Raw genomic sequence first — 22,563 nt, forward strand, 5'->3', positions numbered from 1 at the left:
GCATTCAAAAGACATGCGTAGAATGGGCGTGCCTTCGTTGAAGGTTGGGCGTTGAGCTGGCACCTCGGCACCCGTAAAAAATCTACTGCAATCATTAGCAGATCGTAGTTCCGCTGTGGCGACCCCTAACAGGGAAAAGCCAAAAGAAGATTCACATTATAGATTGAAGGTCGGTGAGTCTATCATTGGGTATGCTGTGTTGGACTCTTTGGAGTATTTAGTTTTATTTCCAAACATTGTATTGAATGACTTATCTGGCTTGCAACACAGTCATAGAAATTTTTTTTATTTGGGATGATAACTGTGTGACAGAGCCTGTTTGCTACATACTATTGAATATTGGTTTGTATAATTTAAGGGAGACAAAAAGTCTTTAGTTGAGATGGAAAAATAAATGGAAAGGAATTTGAGATTTAACTCCTACTTATGCCTAACATAGTTTATAAATGCCCCCCTCAACGCACACACGCACACACACACACACACACACACACACACACACACACACACATACTTAACACAAGCGCATGCAAGCACACTACTCTCCTCTTGATTATTTCTTAGTTTTATCAAGATTAGTATAATTACTTACTTTATGTATTATGCATAACTTGAAGAGGCTAGGGTATTACATATGGCCAGTACACCAACTGTTCATTTCTCCTTAAGTTTAGTGGTAGCTAAAGCCAAATTTAATTCCTGGTTTCATGGGGGAATACTGCTTATTAGGGATCATGGTTCTCCTTTATATGATCAAATATTCTTAATGTTCTAATTAAAAACTGGAATTAAGAAGTTCCAACACACAGAATACTGAATATCCTAAATAATGAAGTTACAATAGATCGAGAAAGGAAAAGTATTTCCTCTGCTGATCTTGACACTAACCCCACCCCCTTTAACATTACCCTCAAATTTGTCTGAATAGTGGCAGTGTTATGGGAAGGTTTTTATTAAGTTAGGGGGCAGAGTTAGGGTTGGGGAAGGGAAACCCATTGCTAAGATGGGAAATGGGGAAAAATCTACTTAAAGGGGGTATTGTTAGTCTTCCACCAGTAATGTGTCATGTGCCTGAGCTCTTTAATGGTCTCCTTGACCGTAGGCATAGTAAGAACCTATAAACCTATGAACAGACTTGGTAAATTATAACATTCTATATGGGGTGTATCTTCCCCTCTTCCTTTCTTTGGGTGATGGTTGAGTATTATTTTCCCTTTATTCCTTCTTACTTTACTCCCTATTTTGTCATTGGCACTGGAATGACAGTTTCTATCTACTGCATTATTGAAAGATCTTTTTCTATAAATATTTTTGTGGGGTTGAGTTTCCTTAAGGATGTTTTGGTTATTTGCTGTGCTTCTTCAGGTTTGTTCTAGACTGAGACTTAGAACATAGAGTTAGATCGTAGAGTTAAAACATAAAGTTAGAAATTAGCTGGTATGCAGTATGGACAAAAATATTCATAGACTTCATATACCTATTCTCTGTAGTTTATTTATGTCAGCTAAGTACAGAATGCTCTCTGTGACTATGAAGGGAATATGTAGTTTTATAAAAAGGGCCATACTATTTAAACACTTCATACAACAGACATAGACACTTACATATCTCCAGGAGAAAACAAGTTAGATAAAGTGGATCATGAAGTCTAATCCTCTAGACATAAATATAGCTTTTACGCTAAAATCTGAAAGAACAGATATACTCCACAAAATTAATGCCTTTACAGATAAAGGTCATCTCTTGTTTGCATTGTACTTGTGGGGGATGTATGTTTATAAAAATAAAAAAAAAATCAACAGTTATATATATCCTCTGTTCCTAGTCAAGAAATGTCAAGCAATTTTTAATGTACAGCTGATAGCATGACATAAGTAGGTGATTTTAATTTCTAAATACATGGGTTGGATTCAGAACTTCAGGCACTAGAGCTCTGATAGTCTAATATCACTGGCTGAGGTGATCAGTGAAACCATTCCCAAACTAGGAGTGGTACATATGAGTGCTTCTGTTGATCCAGGTCTGGCTAGCGACTCATTGTTCTGGTACTTAAGGAGTTTGGTCAATGGTAGATAAATGTTTCCAGAGCTAAAGGGGATTTGAATCTCTTGTAAATCATCTTTCTGCCCATGTCAGATTATGGATCATTAGAGATGGATCTTTCTAGTCATTTTTTACTCAGCTCTTGGAGTTCCTGGATAAAATTCAAGAGATGCGAGAAGTGTTCTGGATCACACATTAGAGCCCGTCCACCCCCTTGCATGGGTTTATTAATGCTTTTAAATGTTTCTTCCATTCCCATCTTGCATACATTATTAGTGAATAGGAGGAGTAAATGCAATAAGAAAAGGAAAACATTTATGATTCATTTATCATCTCTGGGTTCTTAGCATTAGAGGCTTTCTAGGCCTAATATATTAGTCATACATTTCAGGGTTATGAAGCTGCTGAACATGAAGAAAAGTTGATTTCCTGTAAGACTAAGCTTGGACCGCATACTGTCTTTCCTCAGAGCTTCATGTTTTTGGCAAGGAGGCCTGAACTCTAGGAAATGGTCACTGAAGTTAAATGACAATTCTACTCTAAATAAAATGTATGCTACTAGTAGAATTTCAAAACTGTTTCCTGCCCAGCAGAACAAGATTATACCTCCCCCCCCTTTTGGGGTGGTTAGAATTCAAGAGGAATTGGCTAACCACTTCACAAGGATTAATATTGCTTGTCAGTCTGTGGATCACAAGGAACTCATGGAAGCCCCACTCTCCAGGGCCAAACTGGACACAGTACTCACTAACATGGGAGAGCACTGCAACCCCCATGTGATGTCCTCCCTGGTAAAATCAGACCATAAATCAGTCTTGTTCAATGTAATTATAAGACCAGATACCCCATCAAGTTCAAAAATGCTTACAAATGTTCAAAGACAAATTACCTCCTACTATTGGTAAAATAAGTTTCAAAGCCCCCTCGAACAATGATAACATGGACTCCTATGCAGAGGTGTACACCAATTCCCTGTACAACCACTTGAGCAGTTGTATAGAATCGGCTGTACCTGACCAGATTAAAACCAGGTCTTGCCTAAAAAACAAGTCACCCTGGTAGACCCGTAGTGTAAACAAGCTATACAACAAGAGAAAGAAACTAATGTCCAAGAACAAGAGGGAATTGGCTCAGCAGAGGAAGAAATCTCTCACTAGCTCAAAACAAGCAAATTAGGCATCTTGCCAAATTCTCCAAAACTAATTACGAAGCAAAAATAGCCCGCCTAGCTAAGGATAATCACAAGGTATTCTTTAACTACTTCTGAAATCTAAAAGGGAATACTCAGCTATCCACTGAACTGTTTATGGATGACACTACCCATACTAAACCGGAGGTAATAGCCAATCTGCTAGCTGACAGATTTGGAGTAAACTTCATGCCCCTCTCCCCTCCAGTCATTCCCCCAAAGTATACCTGCCACCATTCCTCAGCCTATTATCTAAGAAAGCAGGTCATATCTGCACTCTCCAAGGCCAAACACGTGACATCAGTGGGACCATACATCATCTCAGGTTGTCTTTTAAACAACTTAAAACATGACCAACAGACCCATTTGTATCCCTGTTTAACCACAGCATGTGAACTAGCTATGTTCCGGCAGAATGGAGGATAGCAACAGTAATCCTTCTGCATAAAGGGGGACCATCAACTGACCCTGGGAATTATAGGCCCATAAGCTTGACTAGCCTCGTCTGCAAGGCATGGAAGGAATCATTATCGACTTTATTAACAAAGACATAGGCAATCTCCAAACTCTGGATCCAACGCAGTTCAAATTTGTCAAAGGTAGATCATGCCTGTCAAACATGGTTGACTTCTTTGAGAAAGTCACCAAGGCCCTGGACAAGGGAAATACAGTGCATACCAACTACTTTAACCTAGCCAAGGTATTTAATGCAATCTCCCACTCAGGTATTATAGAGAAACTCTCCCAATTCGGAATTAACCCCTATATTACCAGATAGGTAGTCAACTGGCTCATCAACAGGACACATATTGTCAAAGTGAGTGACTTCATCTCTAGCAAAAGACCAGTCACCCATGGCATACCACAGGGTTCTGTGCTGGGCACCTTACTGTCTGGAATTTATTTCTCAGAAGTCCAGGCAAACCTGGACAGCCTGTGGCTGTACAAGTTCCCCTGACAATTGCAAATTGGGAGCAATCATTGAGTCCCCCACAGATATTAATATACTGCAGACAGGGTTAATGCAGACAAACGATTGCCGCCAAAATCACAGATTAAAGCTAAATGTAAAAAAATGCATTATTATTCCCTTTGGGAAAGCTGACATCTCTGTCAATTACATTATAGACAGCACACACCCCCCCCCCCCCATGAGGGCAGACCCAGTGGTATGTGATCTGGGTACTCAGGTTGATAGCAATCTAAACTTTGACCACCATGTATCCACAGTAGTAAAAAGAAAATTCTTCTATGTGGCACCTCTTATAAATAAAGGCACTGCATATAGATCTAAGGATGCTGTCATTCCATTCTACTTGGCCCTCATCAGACCAATAATTGAGTACAATGCTCCCTTTTGCATGTACCTCACCAGACACCTGCAACAATTGGAGTGCCCACAGAGGCTTCTCACCAAGAAATTACAGGGTATGCAAAGGAAGTCTTACGCAGAAAGACTAAAAGCCTGTTACTGTATTCTCTCTCCTACAGGTTGCTAAGGGGTGACCTGGTCACTGTCTTACAGGGCAGTCTCTGACCCAGCCTTGATGGAAATGCTACACATTCATAAATCAATCTGCATAAGGAACACTCGCTCCAGGGATCTTAACCTAGTCTCTGACATGAACAGGTCATGCTGGAGAAATAGATACATCTCCCAGAGACTGCCACTTCCCCAGAAAAAGCTTACAGTTCATGTGAAACAGAGCCCCTCCCTGACCCTTTTCAAATGCAACCTAGATCAATGGATGATTAACTGCAAATTCACTCCTGGGGTGCTGCCCATGTCCCTCCTAGACAGAGGAAGTCAGTATTAACTACCATAGGACCTCTGTTAGCTTTACTCACCTAACCACAGACAGTTAGGGGCAACTCAGGATAAATATGGCTAGGCTTTTAAGGGTTCTAGGGCCATTAGCCTAGTAAGCATCTATGAGCCTATAAGTGCATCAAGGAAATGAATAGAGAGAAGGAAATGAAAAGAGAGAAGACCCTGGGACCTGTTAGGCTTTCCATAGAACTCTACCAATGTTTTTTTGAGCCAGACAGAGAAACTTATTCTTGATGTTTATAATGTTCATAGTACAGCATTATGAGCCAGGCTACTCGACTTTTAAATAGAAGCGCTTTTGGTGATGTTACCTAAACTTGGTAAAGATCACAGTAATCCATCAGGAAATAGGTCTGGCTTGATTTCAAATCTTGAATTTAAATTTATTTCACATTATGAATAGCTAGACTCAGGGCCTTCATTGGCAAGCTGGCCCATTCCAACCAGGCTGGATTCATTCTCTACAGGGAGATGAAAGATTGTATTAGGAAAATTATGCAAAACTTTAAATATGAAAAACGCAACAAGGTTTCCTCAGATTCCTCTCCTTACAGAAAAACATTCAATAGACTATCACAGTGTTATTTAAAATTTACAAAAATTAAAGGGGTACATGGAAGTGCAGGATGGGGCTTTTATTTTGTTTGTTTTTATATATCTCATTTTCTCAAGATAATTACAGCTGCAAGTATTTGTGTCTCAAGCATTTGTGTACTTCAGGCTGTCAGATTCAAGCACTTTTGTTCGGCAGTTGCATTTCATGCCATGTAGCCTTGAACAATCATAGTGGATTCAGAAGCACCACCTATTTATCAAACAGGTTGGATACCCTGATACTTGGGGCTGGCAAAAATTACTATTCAGATACTTACTGAGAGAAATCTCTTTACAGTCATTAAATCATGAAAGTGGGTCAACCACTGTGGAGGGCTGGTCTGCATTAAGTACTTATTTTGAATCCTGTAAAGCTTTTTTATTTCATTGATTTTACTAGGTACTTTGTATCCCATACTGCTAATTATGTATGTATGTATGTATTTATCTATCCACTGATCATATAATTTTGCTTATAATAACACTGCTTATATTGTTTTTAAATTAGAAGATTTATGCATCAGTGGGATTCTTTTTCCCCCCTTGGCAGCTCTATTGTTAGCCCTTCTTATTTTTCCCATCTCTTCAGTTAAAAACATCATTAAAAGTATTAGAAAAGCAATAACCCCTTAGTTGATCAGTGATCCACACCAAAATAGTTTGAACATATACATGAAGCCAAGGAAATGAGTTTATAGTAATTGCCCATATGAAGTTCAGCCCATTGGCAGGAAACAGTCCCATACTGAATACTGCAAGTATCCCTTGAACTTACTGTGGTGAGGGGAGCTGACCTTAAGAATACAGGCTTAGCTACAAAGGATCAAGCAGCAAGTTCTCATTTTTTAGACAAGAACATTCTGTGAGTGGCCTGGCAATCTGAACTGTGCAGTCCACATTCCCATTATGAATGCTAGATTAATATCCCAGACCAAATCAGGGATGGTCTTCTACTTGTGAAAAATGGATCTGGCATTAGTGTACAATGTCCTGGAGTGGGCAGTGGAGTCCAGCTCTTTCATAACAGTCCAAGATGTCCAGCTGGAGGCTTAGGTTGCTTACACAACCTGGAAGAACACAGTGTTTGTAATAAATAGTATGAACCATGGGGAATGCTTAGTAAACATAGCAGGGACTGAACCCCCCCCCCCCCAACACTAAGCCAGCCTTGCTATCCCCCTCTAGCACTTTGCTTTGTGCTGCTTCAAGGTACTATATTGCTGACTATGATGACCCTCCACTGGACCAGTAATCAAGGAGCCTCAATCCTCACCACTGGCACCAGCGGGGGATGTACATTGGCAGGATGACAAGGTACATACACAGTATTTCCAGATGAAGCTCTCTACATCAAGTGAAATTTCCCTTAAGAGCACACAGAGACCATGGTCAGTCCAGAGCAGGTTTCTGCCTCTTTCTCCGGATCCTCAATAAGACTCCCCAATGGCACAGCTATAGAGCTGAGATCTCAGCTGAGTGGCCAAGCCAAGACCTCCAGCACCCTCTCTGTCCAACCAGTGCTTCATGTCCCTGCCCAAGTAGCTGACACACACACTCTTTAAGGTTTGATTTACACACACATACACACACACACCTGGGAAAGGCTGGCATAGGTTTACTAGCTATGCTCCCTTCTGCCCAGACTATAATGTAGTTTCCACTGCCACTAGTCACTCCTTATCAGCTACTTTAAGGCCCTTAACAAAGGGTGTCTTATCTTACTATGTAATATTAATACTAATACAATACAAATGGTAGTTTGACCAAGAGCAAGGGTTCTTGGTTGTGGCCCACACAGTGTCACCAATTAAATATGCAAGTACTCTCAAAACTTAAATATCTCTACACAGATCAGCCACAATGAAAGGTTTAAATATATTTAATAATAAAAAAGAACAAGATAATACTAAATATATATTCACAGTGACATCAGAGTTCAAAATCACAGGAAATATTTAAAATAACATTGCAGTACAGGCTCACACAAATAAAGAAAAAACATCTAAACTAAGCTTTACTATATTCCTGACTGTGTCTAAGAGAGTTATACTGTTCCCTAGAAACTTGCTTCATTAGAGCAAGGCAGATGTGGTGAATGTTTTTTCTTGTTGTTGTTGTCAGGTCTAATAGTTGTCAGGTCCAAGATAGAATGCAGAATGCTCTGTCTCACTAAGAGACTTCTCAAATTAATGTCTAAAATATTGCTGCTGGGATAGCTTGCAGAATGGCATCATTTCTGGTCATCTGGCTTCTAGTTCCCACTCCAAAACCCCCATTGCTAGAAGTTGGCAGCATTTAGCATCTATCTGTAAAAATATACAGACAAGGGTTTTTCCTCAGATCTGTGGCAGATGCTGGAAGTCATAAAACAATTGCATTTCTTCATGCTTCAAAAGTAGTAATTAGTTCACTCCATGGACAATACAGAAAGATTCCCAGTACAGACATTGTGTCTCTAGCTGCATTGAAAACTTGAGATATAGCCTCTTTATTGCGTCTTCTAAAGTAATTTAATTTCAGATAGTTTTCTAAAGTGTTCTGGATTGAGGTTAACCCTCCACTTTCCTCTGTTAAGCATATACATTTAAACAGTTACGTATAGTGCAGGTACTTTTATGTTCTCTTCCAGTAGGGCACACTGTGGGTACATTTCAAACATAGCACTCTGCAAATACCAACACACACATCTGTACAAGCAGTTTGATATACACGACATACAGGTCTAATACATTTGTAACACAAACATCTTATATAAATCATTACAATATTCACCAATGACATATAATTATTTACAAAATTCTAGCTAGCTGCGCTGTCACTATCTCATTTCTTTACATTGACAAAAGAAAAACATCAGAAAGAATTTTTTAAGGGACACATAAGAAGAATCACCAGGATGAGGCCATTAGAATAACATCTCTAGTTCTGACATAGTGTCATAATTTCCACAGACAACAAATTAGTTATGATATTTGAGTAACCAGACAATCAGCATGGAGAAATAATCTGATAAACAGGATAATAATAATATAAGTGGACAGTGCAAAATCCAAAGGAAAATGGCAACATAAAGATACAATATCAGTAACCAAATGCAGCTCGAAAAATTAGGAGGTGAGTATATGCTGGGCCATAGTATGCATCAGGTCCCATAATGGAGATGAGTATAATAAAATTAGCATCAAGACTGTGAGACATTCAAATATATCCAACCACAGAGTGATGGAAACTTGGAACGGAAAGAGTGGTTTACAAGAGAAACAAAAAAGACTGAGAAGGTAATTATACAAAAGACATTAAACCAAATTTGGTCTGTACAGTAAAATACACAAGCTACAGCAGGGAAATAGTAATGTGAAATACAAAAAGAATATCCAGTTGAATTAGTTTTAGTCATTGCTTAACATGGTTAACAGACTGAAAATAGACAGTCAGGTCAATAATACAAGGAATATTACTGCTGTTATTGGTGGGTCTTCATGCACAGAAAGCATTCGACAGAGTAAGCTGGGATTTTATGAGCAGAGCAGTAGAAGAATTTCCCTTCCTTGATGCAATATTAAGGTTAACTAGGAGAATATATGACGCATCAGTGACAAAAAATATAGTGGCAGGGTTTCTTTCTGACAAGGTGTGTCTGAAGAGAGGAACCAGGCAGGGGTGTCCTCTTTCCTCTTTGTTATTTGCTTTATATTTAGAGCCATTGGCAAAGAAAACAAGGTACTCTGAAATTCAAGGATATAATTGGTATTGTAATCAAGAAAAGTTGACTTTGTAGACAGTATTATTCTGTACTTGATAAAACCAGAAAATGACAGCTTAGTGTTGTGAAACATCTTGAGACAGTTTCATGTCTTTTTGGGATATAAAATTAATGAAAACAAAACAACGGTTATAGCTGTAAACTAGATTATGAAACATAAAGGTGCAGTCTGGAAAAGGAAAGCAGACCAGCAGAGTGTGGGCAACTTTAAATCAATGAAGACAGTCTCGGCTCCTCCTGAGTTGCTTGTTCATTCCAGTCACAGCCAAGGCAGATGAAAGTAGGCTAGTAAATTATGCAGCTTAAACCAGCACAGGGCACATAGCCAGACATCAGGAGACATAATCTCCCTATTGTACAAATAAGCAAACTGATATGACCATGTGAGAAAGCTACAGTACAACACTAAGTCAGCAGGCAGTACAAAAGTAAAGAGGACATAAAATAATAATGCATATATTTCCTTCAATGATCAGAACTAACACAAGCCTAAAAGCAGCATAAAAATGCAGAGTCTTTGCTATGTGTTGAGGTCAGACAGCCAACTACAACTTTCTTGTATTTACTGCAAAGCTTTCATGTGTCACTGGTGGTAGCTTATTTACAATTCTGGTAAATCGAAAAAAAAAAACCTTAACAAAAATAGACCAGTGATCACATCTTATTACCTGAGTTATAGTTCCATTTCTACATAACAGAGCAGATTTGTAAGTCAAACGATGCCCATCAGATAAGCGTAAATTTAAAATAGTCTTCCCCTCCTCTCCTTTTTCAGACATTTGCCACATGTGATAGCCAGGTCATGCTTGCTGCTGGAAAAAAGTTTATTCAGAAACCATGCTTTGTTTGTACAACACAGGCACTAAGATTCAGACTATTCCATCCATCCACAACTCCTTCCCATTTTGCACATGGGGCAGGGTTGTCACTTCAACAGTGACAATTATCTCGAGCCAAGGTTTACACCTCCGGGTGCTAGCCCTGCCACTGTGGTTTATTTATACCACTCACTCACACACACACACACTTTCTCACCTATGGCTAATTTAGAGTGTCCAAGCCACCTACTGCATGTCTTTGGAATGTGGGACGAAACTGGAGCACCCAGAGGAAACATACGTGACCGCAGTGAAGACATGCAGACTTCACACAGAAGGCACCCCAGCTGAGAATTGAACCAGAGAGCCTCTTGCTATGAGGCAATAATGGTAACCTCTGCAACACCGTGGCCACCCCAGAGATTTGGACTATTGGTATTGCTTATTAGAAGACTTGTACCAGTCTTACAAACTGGCAGATTGCATAACAAGTGGTAATAATATTCTGTTAAAAGGATGAGCTAGGATTGGTTCAAGATGTGAATTAGTTTTTATTTAATGTAACTGTATTTTATTCCACAGCATCAGTAAGCAAGACAACACTGTAAAGAACTCTGAGGACACACCTCTCAACTGTACAGATTTATGCAGAATGTCCAGATTTTTGCCTCATATTTTTGGTCTGTTTTTCATACAGTTGTGGTTTTCTGGCAAATTAGTGACAAATCATTAAAGATTGAAGTTAGAAAATAATGACAGACATTTGAGTTTCAGACACCATAACCTTCAGAAAATTCATGTTAATGCAAAACCTGTTATTCTATCAACTTTCTAAGTTTGTAAGAGCAATATTTAAAAATTGTCCGTATTTTTGGGCCTTTGTCCCACTTTTATTTATGGCTTTCTCCAGATTTCTTGCTTTAAAAGGTTGAGAGGTATGTCTAAGGGGCATGTACTTATTCATGGCCACAGGTACGATATCACTGTCAGAATTATATAATAGAATATTATAAGCACTGCACCCCCTAGACCAAAGCTCATCAGCATTAACATACAGTAAATTCTCAGTTAAACGGCACCCATGGAGATTGGTAGATACCAGATAAGTGTAGCTTCTGGTCGCTTGAGAGTTACTATTAAAAACAGACCTGAGAAATACTGTACCCTATACTATACCATACCATACCATACCATACAATAAACATTGTAATGATTTGATTTTAATATTGAAATACAGTAATTAAAAGCCTGGCTGGAATAATAATATTTTAAACTTATATTTCCACTAGAACGGTTGGCATGTGGAATGGTTTTCAGTGGCACACTCCGTGGATTGGAACTGAATAGACAGAAAGAGAGAGTGAATGCATATATGAAAGCAGAAGCAACTGTGTGTGAGAGATCGGAGAGATGTATGAAAGCTGGAGAGTATATGTGAGAGATTGGAGAAAGAATGTGCAATCTGATGCAAACTGACTGAGTGGGTATGGAGCAAGTGCTGACATTTTAGCGATTTGACTTGTTTGGTTTGACTTGTTCTCAGGTTGGGGAGAGAGGGAATTTATTTGTATCTTCCTTTTTAAAACTCTAAAACTGTAAAAATGTAAGGTATATTTCTGCAGGGGGAAACTAAGTGCAAGACATGAAAAACTGAATTGTTTGTACTGTACTGTATTTCAGTTTTTTTTTTGTTCTGGTTGCTTGAGAGTTCTGGTTGCTTGAGTTCCAGTTAACTCAGAGTTTACTGTATTTCAGTATAGCTCACACTCTGAAATGGATTACATTAAGGGTTTTGTGAAGAAAATAGTGCATGCCTTAATGAAGCAGAGTACATTCATTCTAGGTGTATATGGATGGTATTAAGTGTCTAATACAAATTCCTAACATTGGTACAATTCTTAAAAAGTTTACACAATGCAGTTTTAGATCATTCTTTCTTATGGCAACCGCATGGTCATATAGTCGCTGTTATAAATTTCCTGTGTTTCACCTACAAATTGTGCTTTACTTGTGTCAAAAGTTGCAAGATATACAACTCCACTGCTGTTGCAAGTGTAATGGGCTAACCCCAATTGTTTTGTCATAATTGTTAACAGTAACAGATGTTCTGTTGAATATATACTTAAATTATTTAGAAAAGCTATATGAAAAAGTGCCAGTCCTTCTCACATCAGAGCTCTTTCTCACTTAACTTATTGTTCATTTAAAACTAAATGAGAACATGGCCTCAGCAATGAAATAACAGAATGAATACCTCTCGCTATACAGAATGTATCTTCCCACAGGTGAAAAAAGCCAGGATTGTGCACAGAATCTTAGCAGTACAGCAAATTCCCACACTCCAAGCAACAGGGATTATAGGTAACACTATGTCTGAGTATCCACCCTAGCCCAATGAGTTCAGTGGGCATATTGTGAGATAACTTAGTGTTGTGGAGTTATTTTCAAGCTTTCCAATATGGTCTACAACAATTAAATGCACACATGCTGCTTGTTTTCTCTTTGAGTAATGTATTTCTGTATATTTGGAAAGTGTCATAACATTTCATACATTTATTTCTGTTGCCTATGTATGCACATTTGTCAGCAGCTTTCTACTTTGAGGCACAGCCCACGAAGGTTACACAGATAGCACACTGCATGTAGTGCAAGGTTACAACAACCATGAACGGTAACGCAATACAGTGCAACAGACTCAATGCAGACCTTTGATCAGAGTTTCTCTGTGATAGTTCTAAATATTGCTTTTTGATAAGCTTTGTAATGGAAGTAGCCGCTAAAAACTTGTGTACTACTAGGGTGCCATTTACAAAAAATGTATTCAAATTAACCACATATAGTTTTGTAATACCTTGCTTAACTGTGGTGAAGAATTAACAATGAAAACAGTCCTAACACAGCACTGGACTACTTTCTAACCTAACTGTTGTATCTAGTACAGTGTTTGCAGTAAAAGATACAGAAGACTTACAGCCAGAAAATGTCGTTGGATCTCTCCTGATAAAAGGCAAAGGTGTGTGGAACCAGCTAGTGGTTACTTTACTAATCTTTCCAAAGCCTTTTCCTGCAAAATACATCAAGGAGACCAGCTCATCAACAAGCTACAGTCACCGATATAGTAAAACCTACTTATGAACTGATTTTATGAGAACAGCAAAACACCCATCTGGTAATATGTACCCCCAAAACTCCTGCTACTGCTATTGCTATATACACCAGTTCTGAGAATGCAAAGCTATGAAGAAAGATAAACAGTCTAATGTCAATAAACAGGGAGGGCTTTTCCTTTTATATATGATGGTATGATCTAAACACTTTCCTTCTTTCTGTGATGATATGAGCTCAACACATACGACAGTTAATGAGCTAGGCTCTTCTTAATATGTAGTCAATTAACTGGTTCTCGTTGTGCAGTCTCTCAGTAGGCTAAACTGCTCCCAGGTGTTCCACTTTTCTTTGTGCTGCTCACCTAGCTCTGTTTCATACTAGAACCTTTCATTTGGACACAGAGAATAACCATGTCAGACCTTCTTTGCTGGTGCTTAATACCAGTTAACCTTAGGTCATGCTTTTGGCTTCCCACTAGTTTTTCACAAAGATTTGCTTTTGAAAGCAATTTCATATGAAAAATAAAAGCTTGTTCTAAAGTGCACCGAAATAAAATGTTTTATAAATAATAAATAAATCCACGGATGCTTCATACAAGGGGTTATGCCACCCTGCTAAAATATAATCAGCTCCAGGTTCACTGCCCTTTGTGGTAAGAAGGATTCCCCCATTGCAAACCCTATGGGCAGATTGTTCAAACATGGCACCTTTCCGAACAAGTTGCATATTCTGTCTTCTTAACACTGGATAGTATGGCATGCTGTTTTGAACCAAGGCAAGGCAGAAAATCATTCAGCTTTCTCATCATTCCCTTGTATGGATGGAACACACCTAACATCATGTCTTTTTTAAGATAACCCTTGAAACCCCTTGGTAGATTTTAGTCTTCACCATAAGCTGGGTGCCAGTCCAGTGCCTGAAGTCTTTTACTGTCCGTGCTTAATTATGGGCTTCAAAGGAGCCCCAGCTTCTCTTTTCATGATTGAAAGGGTCACTGCTAAAAGCAGTATATGTACTTTGTTCTGTACACAGCATGAATCAGCATATTTGCTGTGCACTGGTTTATTAGCTTATGGTGTTATTGTGTTGCCAACTAACACAGGGGAAGAATATCCATCTGTACTGAGGGAACCCAGGTTTGAGGAGAGCCCCACATCCCAATGGACTGGTCATTAGATTAGGTCTGAGCAGTAATGTGGCAACTCTCCTACCTCTGAAGGTGAAAATTAAGGAGACCATCATTTGATAAACGTCAGAGTTTAGTCCCAGAGGTAACACAAAGGAAAGTGGAAGGGACTTCACAAAGGGGTTTGTTCAGCTTTATAAAAAAGGATGCATTCTTTTACGGCTGTATGCTGCATATGTCTCAGGCTACGGCTGCATAAGAAACATCCAGCCCACAATGTATGATGCTCCTTGACTGCTGGCCTTCTCACTATTGCCTACACAGCTGGTCACCTTACGCTTCTGATAGCAACTTGCAGTATCCCCTTTAGTAAAAGAGCTCCTGCATGAACATGGTGACATGGAGATACAAGGCATTAGTGCTGTTGAAGGAACTAAATGATCTATGGGTGGAACCTGCAGACAGGACTTTCAGGTCAGTGGGCCACTTTACTATTAACAAGTATAATATTATTTTACTTAGTTTATGCTGCCTACTATGTTTAAATACCACTTGTACAACTACCTCATCATGGCTATATATGGGGCTGCTAACCAAATATTTTATCCTTATACTGTTTATGTGGTCATCTCCTATGTGGCATCTGGAAACAGAGAGATGTAGCACATGAGACAGTGCTACACTGTTTAAATACCACTGAATGCAACAATACTGCTGCCCTGCAGTAGTGACATCACAAGTTATGCCCTGTTGCAGTACTTACATCAGGATTCATATGGATGCTCACTGCCCAGTAGATTGACAACTGAGTCACTGAGAAGGGGACATAAGAAGGTAGGCTATTTGAAGCTCAGCACGTGCTAATGAACAATGGATAGCTGTTACACCTTTTTTCAACTGCAGTGGCAACCTGGGAGTAAGAATAATTATGTGAGAGGTGCTGTGTATAGCTGCCATATGCAGGGTGTGGAAAGTGAAAGACAGATGTCAGTGTGGCTATATGTGAGTTATTGTATGATGTGTTTGTATATATATTGGTTTATAAGCATACATTCATTGGTTGTATGTGGTTTCATAGTAGTGTGTATTAACTGTGTGATATCAGAAAGCCACCACACAAAGATCTAAGTATCAATCTTTGATGAGACATACTATATCCATTTACATCAAGATTTCAGTATAGCAAGCTGGTCTGGTGGCATAGAAGGATAAAGCCCTGACCACGGCCCAGCTGACCTGTGTTCGATTAGCAGCTTGAGAGACTGATAACACAGCAGGGAAGGAATGGGTGTGGCCATACAAGGTGGGAGGGCATTTGTTGATACTCTCCCTAAGGGAAGGCGTGAACCAAAAGAGGGGAGTTGCCCTTGGACTTAAACAACAAGCATGGAAGAGTGTAGAAAGGGAGCGGGTAGTTCATAACCCCCCAGTGGAAGCAGGGTCTATATTAAATCTTTGAACGCTGGAAATGTCGAATGTCATATGGATGAGACCATATGATCGACATTTCAAGTGTTCGAAGATTGACTTTTAACGACGCACTGTGAAGAATGGGAGAATTTCCCTTTTCTGCACTGAAGTGGGGTCTTGGAGTTGGTATATTTAAGTAGGGGGTGTGTGAGGGGAGCAAGTGGGTTTGCACCCATGCTTGCACTGTTAAGGTGTGTTTTTCTTTTTTTTTTTCTTTTTTTTTTTTTAATTCTATATTCGACCTTCCCCCGCGGTGGCGGTGCTGCGGTAGCATTGTCGCCTCACAGTAAGACGCTGTCCGGTTCGATTCTCAGCTAGAGCGTCTTCTGTGTGGAGACATGCATGAATGGGCATCAGGGCTGGTAACTCGGCACATAAAAATCAACTACCAATCATTAGCGGACCGGAGTTCCGCTGTGGTGACCCCTAACCGGGAAAAGCCGAAAGACATACCTACCTACATATATTTGAACTTCCAAATGTCTACCATATGGTCTCAAACATATGGTATTCGACATTTTGGACATTTGAATATATGACATAGACCCTGGAAGCACCCAGGATACCCTCAGGATCCAAGACTGGCCCCAACAATAATGGAGTAAGTCCGGGGGTGGGGAAGCTGGAGAGTAGTTGGCAGACCTGGTCTGGACATTGTGTACTAGGAGCCAAGCTGGTAAACATGAGGGCTGAGGGAAAAAAAAATATTTCAGTATGGCAGAATAGAATTCATTGTGCAAATAATAGAGCACATGAGAAGTATCACTGCAAAAAAAAAAAACACACACACACAAAAAAACACAGTACAGCAGGACCAGATAGTTTGCAGGCACCTTAATCTGTACAGGCATCAATTGGGTTTAAAGACCTTGTGTATCTAAAGTATAGCCAAACCATCCACTTATGCTGTGCTGATGATGATGAAGTCAGTAAAAAGACTGAAACATGCATATCCACAGCTAGTGGAGTTTGGTTTTTCTAGCTCAAATGTAGCAATAAAGAGTTAAGAAGTAAAAAAAGTCATGAACATTCAGAAGCCATGTAGCTGAAACACTTCATGTCCTTAAGGGGTCATTTGCATACATCCTATAGGCCTCCATTACAGGAGGTTTAAGGTATCACACAGTAAAAAGTATAGCTTGGCTGAGTTTTTCTTGTGGTATATATATATATATATATATATATATATATATATATATATATATATATATATATATATATATATATATATATATATATATATATATATATATAATATGGTTCCCCTTCACAAAGCTGAACCTTCAGAAACTCTAAATGCATATGGCCAAAGCCAAATGCTCGAGTTTCTAAAGCTTGACTTTGTGAAAGGGAGCTAAAAAAAGAAAAACGTAACACAACAAAGTGTTTCTGCAGGGGGCCAAGCCCCCCTGCACCCCCCACACCCCCGCTACTTATTTATTCCAACTCCGAGATCGCACTACAAAGCAGAAAGGGAAATCTCCCATTCACAGAATCGAGCTTCCACAATGACGAACTGGTCGACAGGTATGTGAGATCGACAATACCTTGGGATGGGGAATATGCCTCTTCCTCTCCATCCCCTAGGATTGTATGATCTCAGAGTTAGTATATATAATTAGCAAGCGGTATAGGGAGTGCGGTAGTTTTCATTTGCACAGTCCGAAGTTACACCTTAGAGCATGCTCTTTCGGCTGTCAATCATTTTTTTCCAATCTTTTGCAGTTCTTTTTAATGTCAATCCACTGAAGTTTATATATAATTTCCCAGGACATCATATTGGTTTTTCCATCAGAATTCAGATAACCTTTTTTATGATCATTTTAGGTGATTGACTTTTAAGGGGGAACTAAGTGCTCATCGTGTCACCTGATTTTTCATGATACAGTGAACCATCAGAGGGCCAGAACTATGCAGTTCATTTTGTTCTGATATGTGTGCACACTACATTTAAGTGCATCTCAGTAGTAGAGGTAACTTGGTGAAGTACCAATACTTAAACTCCAAATTCTGTTAGATGACTGAAAACTGGTGTCATTCCTACAATGCAACTATTGCACACTTAAAGGGGCTTATGCTATACCAGGAAGAACATTCTTAGTGGTTCAGTTGGTTGGCATTGACTGTGAAATTCGCAGTATCCGCCTGTTGTCAGAGTTTGCTTATCATTGTAGTGCATATTTCTTCTTCAGTATTTTTGATATGCACCTGTCCTGAAAATGGTACCTTGCAAAAAGAAGCATGGAATTAATGAATGTTTACCTGAGAGTTAAGGCTATGCCTGATAATTAACTTTATCCTGTAGTCCTGAGTTTGATTCCCTCAACTTCCACTTGAAAACTGTGCGAATGAACCAGACAGTGCTCTCAGGTCACCCATGAAAAGAAATATGTGCCCAGTGGACTTACCTGGTTAACAAAATACAATAATTTTCATAGCATATATTAATAGAAGAAAGTCTGGGCAACTGGACTTTTTTCCATTGGTATATGCTCGATTTATAATGGGCACGCTGGTTTGGCTGATCAATCAGCATGCTCATTTTTGAATGTTAATGGCCAGTTATTGTATAATATTCAGTAAACATGTGCTAAATAAAGTCCAGTAAAAGTCACTGCCTAACTTCTTTATGACATTCATCATCATTTCAGCAGTCTCTTCTGTACATTTGAAGTCTCCGGATTGCATTTTTTTTAATTAAAAACAAAAACCAAAAAAGCAACAGCGATCTTTCTTTCTCAGTTGCTTCCTTTACACAACACTGATGTACTGCATAAGCGTGGGAACGTAAGTCCCATACGCATACGCAGTACATTGAGAATACCCCATGTTACCTGGGAAAAATGCAGAAGAGCACCATGGCACCATTATACAAGGACATTATTTAAGAAAAGTAAGTTATTTTTTTCTTAAATGATGTCATTCTCTTATAGCTTTGCCCTCATGACCAAACCACACTAACCATGGGAAATCCAGCATTACCCACACCCAGCAATGGGTTTTTGCTATAATATAATCTGTATAATTGTTGGATTAGTAATTATTTGCATGACTACTCATTATTTCATTAGAATATTATTGTGAGGTAGAAGTATTTCAGTCTGTTTAAGGGTACTGTTTGAGTTATTAGCACGTGCAACGGGATTTGGATTAAATGTACCCTGAACGCATTCTTCATTTTTGTCCACTGTATATACAAATCTGATTGATCTGTGTGCATGTGCATTGTCTTCCCACAAATACACACACATGCACACATACACACACACGCACACATGCACGCACACACATGCACTCACACACACACACACACACACAAACACACATACACACGTAATAAAATGACATAGACCTTATAAAGTTTAGCATGTGTTCAGTTACCCAGTCTTTGCATCCTGATGAGTATTTGTATACATGCTTTTATTTATGCATTAGCTGCTTAATGTCAACATAATTTTAAAAAAGTGAAAGAAAAGTCTAAACTGCTTTCACAAACAGAATGATTCAAGAGTTAACTGTTTCTGCATTTTTGGGGAGGGATGTAAGATAACCAATCCACATTAGAATATATAATTTCTAGAGAGGTTTCATGTCACACACTGAACACTTAATTATAGTAAGTGATTCAACTGACATAAAACTGTTCAATGTTAAAATTCCATTTTCACACATTCCCTGAACAGAAACTACTAAAAGGTAAAAACAGCCCATCAGGAAGAGTTTCAAGAAAGTCAGCTGAATCGTGTACAGCAAAGCAACCTTAAGTTGTACTTTTAATCAGTTGAAACTGAAATTTAACATGAACGTAATAAAGACTCACCCTACTCAGTAAGATACACTTTAGCCGAAATACAATGGTGAAATCTACTATAATGATAAATAATGATATAGAAATCTGAACAAGACATTTAACTTTACAAGGGTTTGAAATTAAAGTCTTTTGTTTCCAAATTTACTGTTCAACTTCTAAGCTATTCTACCTGTTTGCAGTGATGTTTATTTGATTTCATCTGAGGCAGCTTTGCTCGCATCTATTTTCCTCATGCCTTTTTTTCAGTAAAACAATCTTTACCAACACCGATACATGCCATAAAGCAACTTCACTTGACAAATTTATTTATGCAGTGACATGTGCCATGCAGTGCCAGTGGTGCAACAGGCAGCTTGCTTGCTTTTGTTGCAGAAGGCTGTGGGTTCTGTTCCTACACCAGGTAGATAGATTGCTGACACTGCAATGCAATATAAGGGAGGTGTTATGCTCCTGAATGTTTTATCCTTCAGATAAGATATTAAACCAAGGTCCAATTTGCTTGAATTGGTAGTAGCTGATGTGTCTGTGCAGCACCTGTTAAAAAGACTAGGTGAAATTTCCTGATACCCTGATCAAATTTCCTCTAGTATAAAAATCACCTTAGATCTCCCCTGAAAAGAGGCCATTTGCCTAGTGGGACTAACCCGGTCAACAAAGTATATGCTCTGTGTCCAAAAATGAGAATTTAAGCTGCACCTGACCGACATCCATCCCCCTTCTTACTGGTATCCTAACCATACCATCCCTATCCCGAAGAAGTCATTTTCCAGTCCTGTTACCCAAATGTTTTCTTTCAAGGAAGAGTCACGTGTACTTAATTCTTCTGTCAGTAGTTAGCTCCACTTCAGAGAAAGGTGATGAGATGATTTATTTATTTAATTTATGATCGTGTGTATGCTCAGGAGACTGGCTGGTATATTACTAACCAGGCTTTACCACCCCTGCTGCCTTCCTCTGTAGCCTGCAAGAGTACAGTAATAAAAGTAGGGGCATAAATGTAACCAGTTGGTTGTAAGACTACAGCAGTAAACACTGTATTCCTGCCTCACAGTAGAGCTCTATTAAGTAATTAGTCTATCATTCCCAAACCTGGGATACAAGTGCTGTAAGCAAAAGTCCTTGAGCCGCTGCACTTCACAAATGGCCTGTTTCTTGGGGTTTGGAACTCTGTGGGATCCCCATTCCCCACCACCACCATTCAGCTGGAAAGAGATTATCACAAAAGCAGCAAATGAATGACACTTTAGAATAAAAAGATTACCAAAAAACATATGAGGAGACTTTTTTCTACCTCATCTTCTGATGCTATAATTGCTTTGGCTAGAGTGGTTTTACCAACAAATACTGCCAGTTTAATTGCTAAGGTAATAATCAGTAACCAGCTGTGTATAATTTGACTGAATGGTCCCCACTGTCCAACACAATGAGGGTTTTTTCTCCTGTTGAAACCAATCCAACTGGATTAACCAATCCCTCTTGAATTATATTTTTGAAGGAAGGGAACTCACTCGATGTACTTATACACAATACCGACCTGTTGATTCTGTCTGCAACAATGACATTTCCCTCCCAATCAAATGATACAGCAGACACACACAGCTCAGGGGATAACAGTAGGCTGATGCCAAAGCTGTCAATCTGACCAACCAGCTGCATTTTGTTGCTGAACAACTTCAGTCTCATACCACAACTGCTTGCTCTGGCTAATAAGTGCTCAACTACAATAATGCAGCCATCAGTCTGGGATACTGCAACCTCCCTTGGGTGACATAGGTTGGTCAGAACCTTCTCATTCTGATTCACTTCCCCTGTCCTAAAATTAGCCTCCAGCAGGCTCAAGGTCCCCGCCTCTGAATCAGTTACTAGCATTTGATTGGCAGAGTTAACAGCCACACCCCATGGTAAGCAGAACTGTTTTCTCACAACCAGTACATTCTTGCCCTCAATATTAAAAGCTTTGATGGAGCGGTCTCCTCCATCTGCCACAAGTATATATCCATCAAGTGTGAATGAGACACCAAGTGGATAGTTGATATCATGCCTAGAATGTCCTTTATGTCCAAACTGCAAGATGCATTCTCCTCTCATGTTGAAGATTCTGACTCTTTTTCTACCATCATGTGCAATTACCACTGTCCTAGATCTTGGGCAAAAGGCCACACTGGTCGGGTTGAACAATTCCCCCCACCCTCCAAAGGCACTGCTCATCTTTACATTTGCAATTTCCTGTCCAGATGCACTAGTATATTTTTTCTTATCACTGTTTTCTTCTGGAATATGAACTGAGCTTTGAAAAATCTCCACTAGGCATAGTACAGGCAGGCATTCACTGGTTTCAGTTACTCTGCAGCTCTGACGACAGAAAGGACACTCCAGTGTCAAATTGTGTGAGTCAGTTAGTGAAGAAACACACTGTTGGCAGATTACATGTCCACAGCGTAAGTTTTGGGGCCTTCTTAGATGTTGCTGTTGTTTATAGTTCTCAAAGCAGACTTTGCACTCCAGAATATTAATAGCAGCCTCCCTCAAAATCTTCTGTGGAGCCCAGATCTGAGCAAGAGCTCTGGCAGACATAATCCTTATTTCAGCTTAACGTTTGCAGTGTATTTCAGATGACAAGTGGTAGAGCTATTAAGTGCTGTTATTTGCTGATGACAGTTTTTCCGCTGTGCTAAGATACTCAGATTTCCACGAGCTGTAGATCCATTGCATATTATTCATTTTCCCAGTTTTGGCTTCCCTCTGGTGGCCAATTGTAGTACTGCTTTTGCTCACAATACCACAGCGGGCTCCTTCTCCAATGCAACTCT

General features: G+C 39.3%; 1 protein-coding gene across 1 annotated transcript; it reads right to left on the bottom strand.

Moving 5' to 3' along the window:
* Nucleotides 1–19,338: 19,338 nt before the first annotated feature.
* Nucleotides 19,339–22,411, bottom strand: NHLRC1 (NHL repeat containing E3 ubiquitin protein ligase 1). Its single transcript, XM_044065267.1, has one exon. It carries the CDS (start codon nt 22,325–22,327, stop codon nt 21,125–21,127), a length of 1,203 nt encoding a protein of 400 aa, XP_043921202.1. The 5' UTR covers nt 22,328–22,411; the 3' UTR covers nt 19,339–21,124.
* Between the last annotated feature and the right edge of the window lie 152 nt (nt 22,412–22,563).

The sequence above is a fragment of the Protopterus annectens genome, chromosome 3.part0 (genome assembly GCF_019279795.1).
Source record: "Protopterus annectens isolate FY-2018-M chromosome 3.part0, PAN1.0, whole genome shotgun sequence".
Taxonomy (NCBI): domain Eukaryota; kingdom Metazoa; phylum Chordata; order Ceratodontiformes; family Protopteridae; genus Protopterus; species Protopterus annectens.